Source organism: Equus caballus, chromosome 18, assembly GCF_041296265.1.
Source record: "Equus caballus isolate H_3958 breed thoroughbred chromosome 18, TB-T2T, whole genome shotgun sequence".
NCBI lineage: Eukaryota > Metazoa > Chordata > Mammalia > Perissodactyla > Equidae > Equus > Equus caballus.
In genome coordinates, this window is record NC_091701.1 from 54,168,983 (window position 1) to 54,188,509 (window position 19,527).

The 19,527-nt window shown below is 44.5% G+C and overlaps 1 protein-coding gene across 1 annotated transcript; it reads right to left on the reverse strand.

Annotated features, from left to right (window-relative positions):
- Positions 1-459: 459 nt before the first annotated feature.
- CHRNA1 (cholinergic receptor nicotinic alpha 1 subunit) lies at positions 460-17,581 on the reverse strand. Its single transcript, XM_001499557.7, has 9 exons — positions 17,401-17,581; positions 11,718-11,863; positions 11,561-11,605; positions 10,378-10,487; positions 7,825-8,020; positions 7,093-7,330; positions 4,448-4,671; positions 2,840-3,079; positions 460-2,514 (listed from the first exon to the last, which is right to left on the reverse strand). Exons 1-9 carry the CDS (start codon positions 17,441-17,443, stop codon positions 2,383-2,385), a joined length of 1,374 nt encoding a protein of 457 aa, XP_001499607.1. The 5' UTR covers positions 17,444-17,581; the 3' UTR covers positions 460-2,382.
- Positions 17,582-19,527: the final 1,946 nt, after the last annotated feature.

A 19,527-nucleotide genomic window follows, 5' to 3' on the forward strand; every position in this document is an offset into this window, starting at 1 on the left:
AGGGAAGAGATTCCAAAGATGAAAATCTTTGACTTGGTGACAGATTGAGGAAACACATGTTTAGGGGCCGATGAAGCCACATCCTGTAATGTTGCAGTATCCACAGAGGGCCAACTCTACTGGCTTCCGGAGCAGGGGGTGAGTGGGGAACATGTTGGAGGGCCTTGCTTTTGGGGGGAGAGATGGGTTATTTAATCTAATGGAAATAACACAAAAGTAAACGTTAGGAGACCTGTTTTGTCACCAACTAGCCTGTGACCTGAGGTGGGGTGGGGGGGGGGGGCTGTCTCACTTCTCTGAGCCTTAATTTGCCTATCCTTAAAATGAGGAGAATGGAAATAATTTTTAAGTTCCTTTTCTGAATCAATTGTCCTGGGAGACTATGACGGATTAGGCAAGCAACAGATTCTTTCTTTTTCTTCTAATTGTGGTAAACTGTATTTAACACGAAACTTACCATTTTTGCCACTGTTTTCATTCTTTTCTTTATTGTTAATTGTGGTAAAATACACATGACATAAAATTTACCATCTGAACCATTTTTAAGTGTCCAGTTTAGTGGCATTAAGTACATTCACAATGTTGTGCAACCATCACCACTGTGCATTTCCAGAACTTGTCCATCATCCCAAGTGAAACTCTGCACATCAAGCAAGAAATCCCCCCTCCCCCAAACCCTGGTACTCACTATTCTACTTTCTGTCTCTATGAATTTGCCTATTCTAGGTACCTCGTAAAAGTGAAACCATACAATCTTTGTCCTCTTACATCTGGCTTAGTTCACTGAGCGTGTTTTCAAGATTGATCCACAGGTATTCAAGCAGCAGCCATCAGAATTTCATTCCTCTTTAAGGCTGAATAATATGCCATTGTATGTATAGACCACATTTTGCTTTTCCCTTGACGGACTCTTGGCTTGTTTCCACCTTTTGGCTGCTGTAAATGATGCTGCAGTGAACATCGGCATACAAGGATCTGTTCAAGTTCCTGCTTTCAATTCTTTGGGGTATATCTTTAGGAGTGGAAGTGCTGGATCATGTGATAATTCTATGTTTAGTTTTTTGAGACACCACCAAACTGTTTTCCCTTTGGCTCACTCTAAAATGATGGTGCTCAGTCCTGCCGCAGGGGTGTGATAGGGAACCCCATGGAGAAGTGGATTGAAACCACCTGGGTTCAGACACGCTGCCCAGGAGTGCAATTCATGGCTCTGCCCGGATACTGATGGGTTCAGATGTGTTCTGGTGATCCCAAGGCCATTACTGAGCCCAGGGCTGCACATTTTCTAGTTTTGAGGTGAACTATGTAGTGGCTGGAAGATGCTATGAAGAAAAATAATTTTCTCTCCTATTCACTTGTCCAGAATTTTAGAAATGGAGATAATATGTGCACACATTTCTGATTTCACTTATAGAACTAGAATCCCAAACATGATTGGGATAAGGACTTGGGAAAAAAGCAGGGAGTTTAACTGGGAAGGCAGAAAGATGGTTGACCCCAAGACTGAAGCTCTCAAAACACTGAGCAGGTTACAGAAAGGCCTAGTTTGAGCCAGGGGGGCCAGGAGACCAACTGAGCAGATGAACTGACCCAGCCTGGAGCTGCGTTGGACTCTCAAAATCTGGATTCAAATCTCAGTTCTACTTACTAGTTTGGGAAACAAACTTGACCTCCCTCGAGGTCAGTTTTCTCATTGTAAGACAGAGACATTATGACAGTTAAGAAGGTGAAATAAAACCATATGTGTGAGGTGATTCCCACAGTGCCTGGCCCTCCCACTCACCTGTTTTCTCTCAAACCCTGAGCATCAAACTCAGGTGCTGTGTTAGACTCAGAAGCCCTTCCCTCAACTCCCAGTTCTAGAAATCTACTTTACAACATGAGTTTTTGATGCGGTTTGCATTTTGGTGGCCATTCTGAACTACTGTGTCCTTTCTCTGCAAATCAAATGCTTTATCTTTTTGGGACTGGTAGATGGGGCTTTCCTAATAGGTACAAAACTGGCTTTTAAGCAAAGGATACACTCTTTGCTTAAAAAAATAAAAAATTTAAAAACCAGGCCAACAGAGACCCTCAGTTATTCTGGGCAAAACTCCTCTAGACGCCATTGGAAATGAACCTTCTTGTAGCAGTTCTGTTTCATTTACTGAAAAAGCCTGGCTCTCCAGGCAGACAGAGCAGGACTGAAGGGAGAAAAAATGTGAAAACACTTGGAGGCCACAACCGTCTGTAAATGTCGATCATTATCATTAATCATAAATACAGCAAATTAAGTGTTTGATAAGTGAGCTTGTATCCAAGGAGACAGATCTTTCTGTCTTCCCTGCCCTTCTCCGCTCTGCCTCGTGCTGGGGCAGAACTGGGCTCCGCTCAGCTCTCCGCTCATCCTTGCTGGTTTAATTCAATGAGCCGACCTGCAAACACAGCCAGGGTTCCAATGATGCAGACGAGCATGAAGACTCCAAGGAGAATGTGGTCCATCACCATTGCAACATACTTCCATTCCTCAGCCGCCTGGGAGAGAGGAAAGTGTTAGAATTTCCTGAAGGTGGTCATTAGACTCACAGTGTTGATGCTTTGCACCTTCTATGGCCCATTCTATTTGCAGATCCTGAGGCCCCCAACATAACTTGGCTGGCATTATGACCTTTATTTTTTGAATAGACTATTCACAATGTGATGACTTACTAAGGTGGCCCAGAGGCGGTCACCAAGGTACATCTTAGGTCGGTAGCTCTCTCTGAAACACCAACCTACTCGTCAAGCCAAACCCATCCGTCTGTGCTTGAGCATCTGATAATTTAAACCCAGAGGTGCGATTTCAAGCCACAAAGCTTACGTTATTGGACTCCTGGTCTGACTTCATGGTCTCTGCGATGTATTTGACGCCCTCGATGGCACTTTTCACCTCGGGGTGTTTGATCAGGGGAGAGTGGAAGCCCATGGGTGGAGGCCCGGGCTTCCCAGAAATGTCAGAAATATCAATGTCTTCTGTAAAAATCTTTCTGTCTTGTTTTTCTCTGGATGGTCTTTTCATTGTGGAGAAGAACATGATATTTGGGATGGTATCAATAAAAACCTAACATAAAAAAGATATCCGTGTATCAGAATCACTGGCAGCAGGGCAAGCATCAAACTCAGACTTTGAAGTAGCAATGTGACCTTAGGCGAGTAATTCAGCTTCTCTGGGCCTCAGCCTCTTTGTCCTTAAAACAAAAGGACTATACTAGATTTTCTCAAAAATTCCTTTGTGCATGTCCTGTGGCCTGTCAGACTACTGTGGTTAGGCGATGCTTCTGTAATGTGAGCAGTTCGCCACTGGAGGGAGCCTTGCGCAGCTATCAGACTCAAGACACCAATGACGCTTAAGCTTCCAGACCCCTTATAGGGATCGGCTGCTTTCAAGGCCACGTGTTCTCGTGATCTTACGGTTAAAGAAAGGACCCCTCCGCTAAAAAATAGACAAGGTTCTGGCCACAAAACAGCTAGACTGTTTTCTTCCATTTCTTGTTCCTGAAGAAATGCAACATAGGTATTGCCGGGAGTCACTTTGTCTCTATAGAAACAGGGACTATTTCTCCTCCAAAAAGAATACATTGCAAGCAGTAGTTTCTCTGTCAGTTCATGAAAAATCTTTTGCATTCTGCACAAAAGACCCTGGAAGTTCGTGTCTCCGTGAGATTTTATTAAAAGACTGGCATATTTGCAGTCAGAGAAAGACGAACTCTATATGACTCCACTCATAGGTGGAATTTAGTATATTGATATGGAGATCTGATCGGTGGTTACCAGGGAAAAGGGGGGGTGGGGGGAGGGCACAGAGGGGGAAGTGGTGTACCCACAACATGACTAACAAAAATGTACAACTGAAATCTCACAAGGTTGTAATCTATCATAACATTAATTAAAAAAAAAAAAAGACTGGCATATTTGAAATGTTAACACATTCTAAATTTCAGTCATGTAAATATTGGAGACCAAGTTCCTCATAAAAACTCACGTTTTGACAATCTCTGATCAAGCCCCCCTCCAACTCTAGCTCTTATTTTATTCTCAGCAGATGATTCTACCAGCAAAAACTAAGCAGCCTGTTCACAAATTAGAAGACATACAAGCAGAAATCTCAAGAAGTTCACAGCATTTAAATGAAAAGACAGTGATTTATTCATCTTCTCTAACCAAGGAGATTCGTTAAGCTTGAATTTGGAGTGGACTTTGTTACTGTTTTTCTTCTCTCTCTGGGGAGGATACATGAGTTATTCATCCCTAGGAAGAGCCAAAGAAAGTTCCTTGCAAAAATCCCCTACAGCCCAGAAAGGACTTTCGGTTCCTAAGTACCCACAAGTGTTAGCCAGAATCCCACTGGCCACGTGGAAGGGGAGACCAGTAGATGTACCCAAGGGAATGGCCGCCCTGTGCAAAGTTTGCAGGGGCCACAATCACTCACCTTCCGCACCCACTCGGGCATGACATGGGTGCTGGGGGAGCGGTGGTGTGTGTTGATGACGATGACGGTGATGATGATGGAGGTGATGACAAACACCATGGTGAACAGCATGTATTTTCCAATCAAGGGCACAGCACTGGAGGTGGAAGGGATCAACTCCACGATGACCAGAAGGAACACGGTTAAGGACAGCAGGACAGAGATGCTCAAAGTCATCTTCTCTCCTGGACAAGATGAAGAAGAAACACAACAGCCCACCTGTTATGGGCTGAATTGTTGCTCCCTACCAAATCTGTACGTTGGAGTCCTCAGTCTCTGCACCTCAGTGACTGTATTTGGAGATAAGGCCTTTAAAGAGGTAATTAAATTAAATGAGTTCTTGCAGTGGGACCTCACCCAATATGACTGGTGTCCTCATAAGACGAGGAGATCAGGACACAGATATACATAGACAGGAAAGACCACGTGAAGACACAGGGAGAAGAGCGCCATCTGCAAGCCAAGGAGAGAGGCCTTGGAGGAAACCAACCCTGCCGACACCTTGCTCTCAGACCTTCAGCCTGCAGAACTGAGACAATAAATTCCTGTCGTTTAAGCCACTCAGTCTGTGGTACTTTGTTATGGCGGCCCCAGCAAATGAATACACCACCAAAATCCAAGGGTGGGAGGAGTGTGACCAGAATGTTCTCAAAGCTTCATTCTGGGGAAATATTTTTGGTAGAATTTCCTAGGAGACCTTGGCACCTTAACTCTGCTGACAATGGCAAGTGGCGGACAATTCAGTTAGAGGCTGCCAAGCAGGAAACGGCTCTTTCATCTGGTGCCCCACAACTTTGTTTCTTGGTGGAACTCAAGGAACCAACTTATGCCAAGCTGGGCAGCAAGCTAGACCCTTGGCAGCAGTTTTTCTGTTTGCAGCAAAATGTCATGAACCTCACAAAACTGAACCGCAGCCCAGCCTACTCATTACCCAGCAGATGGATGGACATCCTAGAGGTACTTCTCATTGTGGGACACATAAGCTTCTCATTATGGGATCAAGCTGCAAGACCAAGACCAAGAAAAGGACAAAATCGATGATTTCACATCACTGACTTTCTCTCTTTCATCTAAGAGGATGATTTGTTTTTTCTTGTTTTGTTTTGTTTTTCATAGTAAGGGACCAGGGATTTCCCCACCTCCACCCTTTTCTCTAGGCCCTGTAATTTCAGGGTGAACATTCTCTGCTGGAGTCTTGGTTAGGCAAGGAGGGCAAGTAAGAAGGTCGGGAGCTGAACAGCCCAGGAATGTCTCTGTGGGCACTGACCACCTAGATGCAGCAGAGCCTCTGGAGGGAACTGTCCTTGGGCTGGTCTAGCTGTTTGTGTCCTGGGAAACCCTTGTGTTGCCCTGCTTTCTACTGTGGAGCTTTTCCCATTCTGGATCCTTCCAGATGCTAGGAGCACATACAGGATACGAAGCGGATGCAGACGAGAAATTGTCAGTTCTACCTGGTGGGTAAGAAAGTCTTCAAATGTGAAAAAGAAGACAATTATAAATATGAAATATTGATCAAGTTACATCAAATTTCTTAATAATAATGGTAATAATAGCTAACATTTATCCAGCAGGCTTACTGTTCTAGATGTTTTCAAGTGTACATCATTTAGTATTTATAGCAACTCTGATTAGTTTCCATATTGCCCTGACTAGTGTTTTCTCTCTTCACTTTAAGAAGCTTCATTTGATTAGAAAGTTGAAAAAATATCTGTTTAAATACGAGTGCAATCACTAGAACTTACATTCTGTGGGGTGAATTCTGTCTTATTCTTTCCTGTATCCCTGCCACATCACAGTTGTTCAACAAATACATGTTGAATGAGTGAACGCATAATCTTTTTTTCTTGTTGGAAAGTTGGATTTAGACTTTTGTGGATTTTTTTTGTTATTTTGATAAAGTGTTACCTGTCATAAGTTTGAGGACTGTCTGTACCATCTTTCTTTTTTCCCTATGTGTCTGTCATACATCGTTTATGAGCAGGGACTTGCAGGCAGGCATACTCTTTTCCCCTTTTCTATAGATTGTTGGTGTTTCGTGAAACTATGTCACAGATGTGATTACTCAGTAGGAGGTAAGTAAGTTGTCCAGGCTGATATGTGAGAAAGAATTGCCACTTGGGAAGTATGGTCTTGTGTATAAAGATGCTGCCCTCTGGAAAACGGATATACCAAAGCTATTTTCAAGTGGCAAGCAGTGAGCACAAGAGGCAAGAGCTGGATTAGTCAGTATACAGCAAGTGACTTCATCCGGGAAGTGGCATGAGGAGTGTGTGCGATCCTTGCCTTACCCAGCCCATTTCTGGGCACACAGTAGGTATTCAGCAAATAGGGATTGATGGTTATTCACTTTAACTAGACTGAGCTATGTCTGTGTGTCTTCAGGGTACCTTCAACTCTCAGCCTGCTCTGTAGCCCGCTCCAGCTATGAGCTCCACCCACAGTGACTGCACGTGACCACTGAGTAAAGCATCCTCCTGGTGATGATGAGTTGGGTCTGTCTGCCTGTATTTGTTAATTAGCCCATGATTATTTCTGGCTTTCCCCAAAATAGCAGCATGAGATCTGTCAGCGTCAACAGCAGCGGCAGCCATGGCAACTGCACCCACCTGAGTCTGTGGGCAGGTAGAACACCAGGCCGGTTAAGAAGGAGAAGAGCAGGCAGGGAATGATGACATTGACGATGAAGTAGAGGGGCAGGCGCTGCATGACGAAGTGGTAGGTGATGTCCAGGTAGGGCGTGGAGGGGCAGCAGGCGTAGAACACCCAGTGCTTCCAGCCCCGGGACTCCTTGATCACCCACTCCCCACTCTCCATGAAGTTGCTCAGGTCAGGCTGGTCGCTTTCCTGGAAGATGGAATGAAACTGAAATCCCAGCCATGCCACCATGAGGAGGGACAGGGTTTTGTAATCAGCTATGACAAGGCAACTGATACCAGTGCTGTCTGTTACACACCCAGGAGGGAGCCTGGGTCACTTCCACTTTGGGGTCTTGGGTTCCTTTCCTATAAAATAAGGGGGTTTGGACTATTGGGGTTCTCCATGTTGACTACACATTCAAGTCATGTGGGAGCTTTAAAACACATCAGTACCCTGGCCCCACCCCACACTGATGAAATTAGGATTATTAGGACAGAGCCTGGGCATAGGGAATTCATTTAGGCTCTCAGGTAGTTCTCATGTGCAGGGCATTGAAAATCTTCCCAGTCAACTGAGAACAAACTAGATGATTCCCAGAGTTCTAACTGGTGCCGAGAGCCTATGATTATCAAGGGACAGAGTCGGAGACCTGAGTCACACCTTTCCTGAATCCAACCTCTTCACACAAGGTCACCACCTACCTGATTGATAGCCACCACAGAGCCATCATAGGTCCAGGTGCCCAGCTTCATGCTGCAGTTCTGTTCATCAAAGGGAAAGTAGGTGACGATGATCTCACAGTAGCTTTTAAAGATGGCTGGAGGTGTCCACGTGATATGGCCGGTGTAGTCCAGGAGCACTTTCGTGAACTTCACAATGGCAAAGTCACCGTCTGCACTACAGTTGGGATAAAAGAGGAACATGGCTCCAAGTGATGGATGAGCCTTCGGTTCTGCTTGGGGATATTAACAGGAGACAGCTGTTAATTATTCAGGTGCTAATTATAGAAGCTTGCTTTTGGGTAGCTCGCTTTTTATCTATGGCAGTTTCCCAAATTTGTCTAATAATAAGAATCACTGGGGTGCTTGTTAAAATATAGATTCCTGAGCACTGTCTAAGTGTTGAATCAAATTATCTGGGGAAGAAGTTGGGAATCTATGGTTTTAAAGAAACAACAGGTACCACTGATGCGCTGCATCCCAGATTTTTTCTTCCCAGTCCTCAGTAGTATTTGCAATATCAATCTCCATCTATCTCTTTTCTGATATACTTTGAAAGATAACTGGGAAAAAACCCAGTTTTATTTAAAACTGGTTTTAAATAAAAATTCCTCTAGGGGCTCATCCCTGTGACAAGCAGGTTAAGGAAGAGGTCTACTAACTTTTTTTTTTTTTTGAGGAAGATTAGCCCTGAGCTAACTACTGCAGTCCTCCTCTTTTTGCTGAGGAAGACTGGCCCTGAGCTAACATCCATGCCCATCTTCCTCTACTTTATATGTGGGACGCCTGCCACAGCATGGCTTTTGACAAGTGGTGCCATGTCCGCACCTGGGATCCGAACCAGCGAACCCCAGGCCACTGAGAAGCGGAACATGGGAAATTAACTGCTGCACCACCGGGCCAGCCCCCTCTACTAACTTTTTGAGGACTATTTAGAACTCACTGGGATGGGGTCACAAGCTCAGACGCGTCCAGGGCCAGGCAGTCTGGAAGGAGTGTGGGGCTGAGACTGTGGTAAAGGGTCAGCCCCTTTCTCCTCCAAGGGAGGCGCACTCAGCTCTGCCTGTGGTGTCCGCGCGGGAGCGAAGGCCCAATGTCGCCAGATATTTGGATTTTTCCTCAGAAGCTGGAAATCTAGATTTTTTAATCCAAAATTTCCAGATTTTTGAATGTTGGATTTTTCTAGAGAGGCTAAAAATCCAGATTTAATGTGACATTTCCTGATTTTCAAATGTTGGCAATAATTTCTCTTTAAAAAAATGGTAGATGTTAAAAAATAACAATAAGCCACTTCTGCAGGCCTTATTCAGTGGGCAGTCTACTCGTTCCACAAACAGCCTGGTCCCAGGGCCTTGGCCAAGAGCAGGACATTAGAATAGATGCCGAACAGGTGGGTGGGGTCTGCCTCGGGGGGTGGGGTTTCAGGGACATATGGCATATGCTGGTGCCTCACCTCATGAATCGAGAAAATTTTTTTCTCATTGATTTTTCTTTGGGATGGAGGTGGGGCTCTATCCAGAAATCTATGCAGTTTTGGATCTTCCTGAAAAGGCCCCAAAAAGCAGAGGGCCATAGGATCATCTAAGTTTCTCCCTATGAACAGGTAAAACAGGGGCCTCTCCCCAGCAGGATGTTCCTGAATGACTTGTCCAAAGGACCAGAGGATTTTAATTGCATCCCTCAGATTCTTACTGAAAGAGAAAACTAACACCAGACACTCTGCTCTATCAGTATTTTTGTCTGAAAAGGTTAGGCAAGTGAGTGGATAATTTGGCTCAAGCTAGAATCCCAGGTATAATTGGAAAATACATAGTAGAAAATCGCAGTTGGGGAGAGTTGGCCTTGAAGGACATGGTTTCCACTCACTAGCCCTTGCCACCTTTCCTGGAAAGTCTGCTAGAATGCACAGCCTGCTCGCCCCAGACACACGCTGAATAATGTCAGACAGCAGAGCCTCTAGGCGCATGTCGAACACTCCTGCCTGGGAAGGATGCTCTTTGAAATGAACATTCCCTGACAAATGAAGGGCGTATGATAATGAACGTGTCATTAAACCGGAGTGTCTTGAATCACATTATAACTTCACCACATGCAGTCTGTCACAGAGCCCAGTGGATCGGCCTACACAGGCATCCAGGCCATCACCAGCGCTCAGTGTCTTGGGATGCTGTGAAGATGTGATGAATAACAACCCCGGGAGGTTCAGATCTATTGGTAAGAAGGACATTTAATTCCAAAGAACTCAATTATATGAAGTTTGGGCTCCTTGGATGGTTGCCACACACCCTTCAGGAGCTCTCAGGGATTAAATGTCCCCCACCCCACAGCCCTGATTCAATTTGGCTCTGATAATTGTTTCTATTCATAACATGAGACACCATATGGCACCCCTAGCATGTCAACTTGGCTCCTGGCTGCTAAGGGTTATTTAATGTGAACAGTGGTGAGAAGCATACTGAGAGTGGCGCCCCTTCCGTTAGGGCGCTCGGCTCCACCTGCCCTGGGGATGTCCCCCATCCTGTCTGTTTTGCTTACTTGTTATAGAGAACAAGGTCTGGGCGCCAGATCTTTTCCGAGGGAATGTGGATTTTTTTCACGCCGCCATAGTCGGCTGGATTCCATTTTAGGTTGTAATCCACCCATTGCTAAAAATGAAGACATTTAGCCAATTAAAAAGCTAAAAACATTAAAGAAAATCTAAGGTTATCAAGAGCTCTGATGGTTATGGTTATTCAGATATGGACAGAAATTGTGCTCCAGAAAAAAAGGTTCGATTCAGAATTCAGGTTTCACTTGAGTAAACAGTCACAGTGAACATGTATGTAGCACTGACCACATGCAGACACTGTGCTAAGCACTTTACCTATATTCATCGTTTAGTCCTCAAAACAGTCCTATGAGATAAGAGTGACTATTGACCCCATTTTACATATGAGAAAACAAAGGTACTCCCAAGTCATGCCATGGGTGGCGGCATATCTACCACACCACGCTGCCCACCCCAAGGAAAGGAGAATGACCCATGGTGAACAATTTCCTCAAGCAGGCAACATTATTTTTAAAAAGCATTCTATTTTTTCCTACGTTATAGAAGTAATATATGCCCAATGCAGCAGATCTGGATAACACAATGCTATGGATTAAGTTGTATTGCCCCCAAATCCGTATGTTGAAGTCACAATCCCGAGTCCCTCAGAACTGACCTTTTTTGGAGACGGGGTCTTTACAGAGGTAATTAAGTTAAAATGAGGCCATTAAGGTGGGCCCTAATCCATATGACTGGTGGCCTTATCAGAAGGGGACTGTTTGAAGACAGGTACGTATTCAGGAAGAATGCCACGTGAACATGAAGACAGCCGACTACGAGCAAAAGAGAGGCCCAGAGCAGACTGCGCCTCTCAGCCCTCAGAAGGAACCAGTGCAGCCAACACCTTGATTTTGAACTTTTGGCCTCAAGATCTGTGAGACAATAAATTCCTGTTGTTTAAGCCACCCAGTTTGTGGCTTTGTTACGGCAGCCCTAGCAAACTAATTAACACAGGAAAACGCACAATGTAAAAAATAAACACCAGAACATGATCCATAACCCCACTACCTCCAAATATATGCCTTTAACATTTTTGTACATATCCTTGTTACCCAAATTGATTTCCTCTGGGCCCAGGTTAAATTTCAGAGTGAATAAAAACAACATAATTGCAACATCTAGCTGAATTACCTGTTTCAGTCGAACATTGGTTGTCACGATCTGATTTACTTCATCCTGCAAAAAGACAAGGCCCCATCTTTAGGGATTGGAGGGGGGAGCCGAGGGGAGGATGCTCCAGGGTGAGAGGTGTGGGTGCTGCGGGGAGCCCGGAGCGCTCTTGTCTCACCACGTTGATGAGCTGTATCAGCTGCAGGCCCACGGTGACCTCTACCACCTTGCGGTGGTCTTCCACTGGCCGCACCACACTGTTATAGTTTTCAAATAGCTTTGCCACCAGACGGGTCTCATGTTCGGAGCCCAGGACGAGGCCAGCTGAGACAGCAAATGACACACACATTGTCAGACTCTGCTCCCCACCCTCCACATACACTAACATGAGTAACTGAGGCGTGACCAGCTAATGGAAGGCACGCAGGCCCCCTTGTTGAAGGGTCCTGGATGCAGCTCTGATTGCCTTAAGCTCCTTTCCAAGTGCAGCTGCTGGTGTGGTCCCTTCCCAGTGGGGTGTGCCAGATTATCATGACACTTGTGCTTTGGACAGATGACATTCCTCTGGCTGAATCAAGTGAGCTAGGAACAAGCATACACAAGAAGAAAGGTCCACATGAAAGCCAGTCTTAGTATTCCAGAGTCTGGCCATGGCGTAAAAGAATCTCGGATTTGCTGGCCTGAGACCTCATGATGCTATAAATAGCCAAAAATTGATGCTGGTTCACACCCAGTAGGACGGCCATAATTAACAAAATTGAAAATGACAAATATTGGTGAGGTTGCAGAGAAACTGGAAGCCTCGTGTGCTGCTGGTGAGAATGTAAAATGGCGCAGTTACTGTGGGAAACAGTTTGGCAGTTCTTCGCACAAGTTACATGCAGAGTCACCGTTTGACCTAGCAATTCCATCCCTGGTGTATCCCCAAAGAATTGTTCACACAAAAACTTGTACATGAATGTTCATAGCAACACTATATACAAGAGCTAAGTGATGAAAACAACCCAAATGTCCACCAACAGATAAATGGATGAACAAATGGTAGCATATCCATGCAGTAGAATATTATTCAGCCATGAAAAGGAATGAGGTATTGTTATATGCTACAATATAGATGAACCTTGAAAACATTATGCTGAGTGAAAGAAGCCAGATATAAAAGACAATATATTATATGATTCCATTTATGTGAAATATCCAGAATAGGTAAATGCGTAGAGACAGAGAAGAGATTAGTGATTACCAGGGACTGAGGGGACGGGGAATGGGGAATGACTACCAATGGGTACAGGGTTTCCTTTGGGGATGATGAAAAGTTCTGGAATTAGATAGTGGTGATGTTTGCATAACATTGTGAATGTACTTAATGCCACTGACTTACACACTTTAAAACGGTAATTTTATGTAATATGTATTCTTCTGTGGTAAATTTTATGTAGTGTGTATTTTACCATAATTAAAAAAAAATATTGCTGCTGGTGGGTACATGTCCCAGTTAAGTTGTAAAGATATAGCAAAAACTGTGTGCTTTGCTGACCTGGATTTGGGGCTCCTATTTGGAGCATGAGTGATTCCAATGAATCTTTACTGCGTTTTCCTTCAGGAGGGAGAGCAATTCATCTAATACTCTTGGAGCCCACAGCCCTTTTATGTCCAATGTTATGTGGTCCTCAGCAGCATCTGGTGAGGCAGGCAGGCAGGCAAACGTTCTCCCCTGAGATTCTGAGAGGCTGGACCACTTGTCCAAGGTCATGTGGCTGGAGCAAAGGTTGGGTTAGAGCTCTGTCATTCTGCGTTGCGCTCCTGCCCTCACTCTTAATTTTATGAGTGTGTTGTGGGCTGTGCTGGAAACTGCATGACTGCGGTGCCATTATTGCTGTGAGAAAATGTGTTCCAAATTCCAACAAGTGCCTTATGAAGGATCTTTGTAACTCAAGCCTTCTGTGGATTAGGGATTGCCTGTTCGGGGTTGGGAGAGGAAGTAGACACAAGATCCATTTGCCCTGATTTGTGTAACTAGATCTCTGCTTTCCGCAGGTTATTGCTCAAACCACCACCCCTTTTCCATGGGCCAAGACAACTTTAAAAATGGAATGCGCGCTGTTTTCCTTTTTTTCCTAGTAGCGTTCACCTATTGCCTCAAAGACAGGTTATTATTTTTCTTTATTGTTTTTCTCCTTGGATCCTAAGTTTGAAGGAGTTTGTCAACAAAATAATTATTAAGTCCAAATTACCTTTCCTATTTTTATTAATGAAAATGATAACTAACATATTCAACTTGTGATGTGCCAGACACTCTTCCACGCGCTTTGCATATGCTAACTCTTTCAATCTCCGCAACTGGGTGCAGTGGGGACTGCTGGTCTCCTCACTTCACAGATGAGCAAATCGAGGTTTGCTGACTTGACAGAGAGGTTAAGTGACTTGCCCAGAGTCCATAAATGGTGAAGCCAGGATTCAAACCCAGAGCCCACGCTCTCAACCACTATTTCTCATCAAGGACTTTGGATCAGCTTGAAACAACCCATGTTACGCAATGAGTTGATACCTTTTCATCCCTCAAAAGTGTGTTTTCATTAGTCTGTACAGCTTTATTCAAGGCCCTGGATTTGTATTATCTTTTTGAATCCTATAACAATTCTCTCAGGTATGTCTTTGCCCTACTTTACAAGCGAGAGAACTGCGGTTGGGACAGCTGAGCCATGTGTTTGTGGTTCCCAGCCAGTTAGGGTGGGGTTGCAAATGGAGGCAGTCTGATGCTAGGCCCTGTGCATTTACCACCTCCTTAAAGGTAAGTGTATCATTGCCTTTCAGATTTTGAAGCTTTCAGGGGAGAATAAATATCCCCATTATGGCTTTCCTGGACTCTATGTAGGGAACCCCTGACCTAGGGAACCCCTGACCTAGCCTACCCCTTCATTTCTAGTTTCCCAAATTTTCTGAACCCACAAGAGTCCAAGAGCATCCAAGATGCCCAACCAGACAGCGCTTTTACATGGCATCTCCCCGAAACTACCTGCATTTGAAGACTTTTCAAGGGAGTGTGTTGTCGCAGTTTTGCAGTTGCCCATTGAGTCCCCGGGACACAACAATCCTTCTGTCTGCACGCCTTGTCTTTCCCAGGCTCCACCTGGCCCATGGTGGGACAGGGGACAGGCATGGGTCGCTGAGTGCCTTGGCAACTGAGTTTGAAGCTATTGCTTTGGCATTGCCCTGGGCTGCTTATTTTTGAGTGACTTTATTCCAGTTTGACAGGAAGAACATACTAGAAAGCAATGGATAGAGCAGATGGTCAGCATTATGCAGCAGGAAAACTATGCAGGCCAACCCTGTGGTCCACTAGGGAGATGAGGAGGACTGGGGAGGGAATGGCCAGCATTCCAATGACATTCACTTCCTCCTCTTCCTCCCTTGCCAATAACAAGGGGCCTTGTTCCTTCAGTAATTAATCTCTAAGGAATTTCCGAGGAGATCTCCATTTCTTAGATTGGCTTCATCGGTATTCTTTTCTATTCTCCTCCTTAAAGCTGGGTAGAGTGCTAGAAAACTTACAGATCTTGAAATCAGAATTCTATGATTCTGTTCCCAAATCCAATATGGTCTGGAGAGTTGGACCAGTTCTTCATGGATTCAGTGAGTCACAGCAAACACTTTCTTTAAAAGGCAGGATATAAATTAATAAACATACAAACAAACAAATAATGTCAAAGTCTCCCTTTTCAGCGAAATCATATAGGTAATCCTTATTTAGATGATGGTAACATTAATTCGTTCATCAAATATTTGTTGAGCATTTACTGTATGCAAAGCATTAAGAGCTTTGAGGTGTTCAAAGATGAACCTGACACGAATCTTGTCCTCCTACCCACATGGAGATTGACATTTGTCATTTACGTAAATAACTACGAACAAGTTAGAAAGTAATATGCTGTGAGAAAGGTGGCAATGAAGTGCTTGGGATTCTAGAGACGCAAGAGAGAAGAGGTTGTAATGAAAGGCGCTACATAAGTAGAGCAGAAATCATTGTGTGTTAACCTAAGACAGGAAAAAGTGTCCCTGATATGAATGAGGATTTTGTCCACAAAGGACTGATTCTAAGAAGGGGAACCCAGCCACAAGTTCGAAGTGTTCTCTTTTTTTGAGGAAAATTAGCCCCGAGCTAACATCCACCGCCAATCCTCCTCTTTTTGCTGGGGAACACTGGCCCTGAGCTACCATCTGTGCCCATCTTCCTCCATTTTATATGTGGCATGCCTGCCACAGCATGGCTTGATAAGCAATGCGTAGGTTCCACACCTGGGATCCAAACCAGTCAACCCTGGGCCACCAAAGCAGGGCGTGCGAACTTAACCACTATGCCACCTGGCTGGCCCCTCAAAGGGTTATTTTTGTACCACACTAATTTAATCCCTATTTTTATGTGGGGGAACAGTCCACTGGGTTGGGCAAAAGGAATTCTGACTGTTAACTGGTCACCTTGGGTAATTCTTATCTCAACCTGGTGCTGTGTCTTTTGGTACCTTTGGCAATTTCAGGCTGTTTTCTGACTGTGCATATAACAAATGGAGTCTCCAACTGATCATGTTCCAAAAGTTATAAATTAAGTGACATTGAGCAGGTCAACTTGTATTTTCAGCCTCAGTTTCCCTATAATAAAAAATGGAAGATGTTGGACTACTTCATCTAGTTCTAAATGTCTATGAACAACCCATGTGAATCAATACCAGCAAACTTTAGGTTTGAGCTAAATACATATCACCTACTTTTTAAAATAACTAAACATGCATTTTTGGAAGTCTTTGGTGTCCTAAGAGATCTCTTAAGGACTTTTATACATAAGCATATCACTTAAGAATTTTAATTGAGTGTTGTGTTTGCAAACACACGCATCCCACCACCACTACCACCTGGCCAGCTTTGGTTGGATCAAGTCCAAATCCTACTGGATATAACTATTTGAGTTTAGGCTCTTTCTCTCAATTCTGTTATTGAAAAACACTAATAATAAAGTTCTTTTGCCTAGGAGGCCTGCGTTTGTCAGAGCAATTTTAGAGAAGGGAAATCACAGAATGTCAGCCGCATTGTTTCTCAGTTGGGATGACCTCACCAGTAAACTTTTACATGAAGCAATCAGCAGATAGCTCCAGTTTCTCTCCACCGGAAGTGTGGGATTCAGGCTAGCGTTTCAGCTGCTGTGTTATGACACATTCCAGAGTTGAATGCAGGTCAAGGGCTGTGCAAGATTTTATGGTTTCAATTCAAACCCAAAGCTACATATAGTAATGTCCTTTAAAACAAAAAAGTAGGCAGGAATGCATTCATATGGACTTTTAGTTTAAATTTAGATGTTTAAAAATTACAAAATATTTCATCTTTAATGGAAAGAGTTTAGTAACAATTATGAATAGGTTTCTCTCTCCAGCACATGTAGCTGTCAATCAATCCTCTTCACTATCAGAATTCTCCTAGAGCAATGGAAGGACTTGTTAACCATATTGTTTTCGATTATAAGACGCCAAGTCCAAGTCTAGTTGTTCAAATGTGAAAGCAGCTCCAGGATGGTAGAAGTGGTGCTGAGTCTGATCAAAGGGGTGACTCAGGTACCCGGTAGTGATGGAGGGAGAGACTTGCATGTCTACTTTGCAGCTTTTGGCCAGGCAGCTCCTATTTTAATTAGATAACATAAACTAAAGATCTTTATCCACAAATCCAATCAAGATAACATTCCTGAGAAACTGACAGAGCAGTCTTGGGCTGGGGAAGCCCTGCCATTCTGTGTTCCCATCAAAGAAGAAAGACTCTGGTTTGGGAGCTTCTAGTGCTCCAGCCTCAAAGGAGAGCCCCCCAACCCTGGCACTTACCTGAGCAGAGGCCAAGGAGCAGAAGGAGCGGCCGGGGCTCCATGGGCTGTGGGCGCTGGTGTGGACTGGTGGCAGACCGGTGGCCCGTGCTACTCGCTGGCACTCTGGCTGGACACTCAGCTGCTAGAGGGTTTGGAAAGTGAGTCGGCTCAGCGGAGCTATTGTTTTACACCACCTGTTTGTGGCAGTGACAGCTGGGCTGCCCAGAGCCCTGGAGCCCAGGGAGTTGCTGAGGGCCTTACATTATTACAGGGTGCCTTACTTTACACGGTTGCTATACCCTTGACAAGTTGAGTGTGGACTCTATTGTGTTTTAATGCAACATGAGAGTAAAGAAACTTACAGAACAGAAAGACTTATTCTGAATGGTGAGCAACCCACTCCCTTTTGTGTAAACCAGAACCTCATCTACATGATTTGATTAGGGTCACTTGGTCTGAGGAGCTAGTCAGCTGTGTGTGTAAGACACTGATCATTCTAAATCATAAAAGTCCACATTCTACACACAAGAAAATTCATCTGCTCTAGTTCACTCTAGGCTGAGAGTGCCTGGGGCTTTTGTGACCCAATGAATTTGAGAAGTGAGTGGTTGGCACTGAATCTGCCGCTGGAAAGTTCTGTGTTTGACTGAATTTGGTTTTAACAAAGATGGCTTTTCCCATGAAACTGGTTTTACTGTACCCCGGAGTGGCTGTTCCAACCCCTGTCTCTGTATCAGGCAATACCTATCCCAAGGTGAGCTGTCAGCTGGAGCAAGCTGCCCACCTGCCAGGTCCTGTTATTCCAGAGAAGAGTAATTAATGGGAAAGTGATCCACTGCATGCGTGGTTGTTCTAGGTTCCTACTTCCATACATTCCTCTGCCTCCTCCTGCTTAGGAAAGCAAAGCGCAGAGTGGTTCAGCTTTTCAATTCCTTTGTTCAAAAAAAAAATCCTATAAGCCAGCAGTTAGTAAGAGCTCCATCTGAGAATTATTTTTACCAAAACAGGGAAAGCAGCAGATATTTAAAGATACCCTGCCTCCTCCTTCCCTGCTTCCTCTCCAGATTGAATCAGGTGAGGAAGGTCCCTCCCTCAAGCCAGAGGACAGCATCCTGACCATCCCCCATTCCAGGGAGTCCAAACAAATAATTAGAGAGAGGGCTTGGAGGGAAGAGGAGAGAATTGTAAATTTGCATTATTTATATTTTTTTCTGTTTAACTTGTGGGAGATCAGCTAATTGTCTGCTAAAAACTGGTTCTTTCCTTTCACATGGCACAGCACTGCAACTACCTAGCCAGGAAGTACATCCCTCCACCCTGCCCCTTGCATCTAGATGGAGCCATGTGACTGAGTTCTAGAAAATGAAAGGTGAGGAGAAATTTTATGAGACTCACAAACTTCCCACCAGAGTGCATCCATGCTCTTCTAGCCTTCCTTCTGGCTGGAATGGACATGGCCCCCAGGGCGACCTTGGAACCACATGTTGAGGGGGCTTTACTTTTGATATCCTAGATCCTTGACTGCCTTCATGGAGGAGGGCAGCCTGTTGACCTGGTTACCACCCAGCTCTCTTTCATGAGTGAAGACAAAACTTTTATTGTGCTAAGCTATTGAAATTCTTGGTTTTATTTGTACCACAGGAAGTGTTATCATTATTAATACAAAATTTAGTCCCTTGCATTGGGGTACTTGTGGTTGAAAACAAATCCTAAAATATGCAGCACCACAGAGGAAGGCAAGAAAATTGGTACTGGTGGCTGAAAATATGAAGACCCATGTTATATAACAGCAAATTATTTATTAAAACTGTTGTCCTTAATTACTTAGTGAGCAAAAAATGTGTGCTGAGCCTGTGGCTTGAGGTTGGAAAACCCAAAGTTAATGCACATCTGTTCTTTTGTGTGTGTGTGTGTGAGGAAGACTAGCTTTGAGCTAACCTCTGCTGCCAGTCCTCCTCTTTTTGCTGAGGAAGCCTGGCCCTGAGCTAACATCCATGCCCATCTTCCTCTACTTTATATGTGGGACTCCTACCACAGCATGTCTTTTGCCAAGCAGTGCTATGTCCGCACCCGGGATCTGAACCGGTGAACCCCGGGCCGCCAAGAAGCGGAACGTGCGAACTTAATTGCTGCACCACCGGGCTGG

Coding starts and splice junctions, on each gene's coding strand:
- CHRNA1 (XM_001499557.7), bottom strand. CDS start 17,443: ATGGAGCCCCGGCCGCTCCTTCTGCTCCTTGGCCTCTGCTCAG. Junction 11,864..17,400: donor GCTCCTTGGCCTCTGCTCAG/GTAAGTGCCAGG, acceptor TTGCTGTCTCAG/CTGGCCTCGTCCTGGGCTCC. Junction 8,021..10,377: donor GACCTTGTTCTCTATAACAA/GTAAGCAAAACA, acceptor TCCCAACTGTAG/TGCAGACGGTGACTTTGCCA.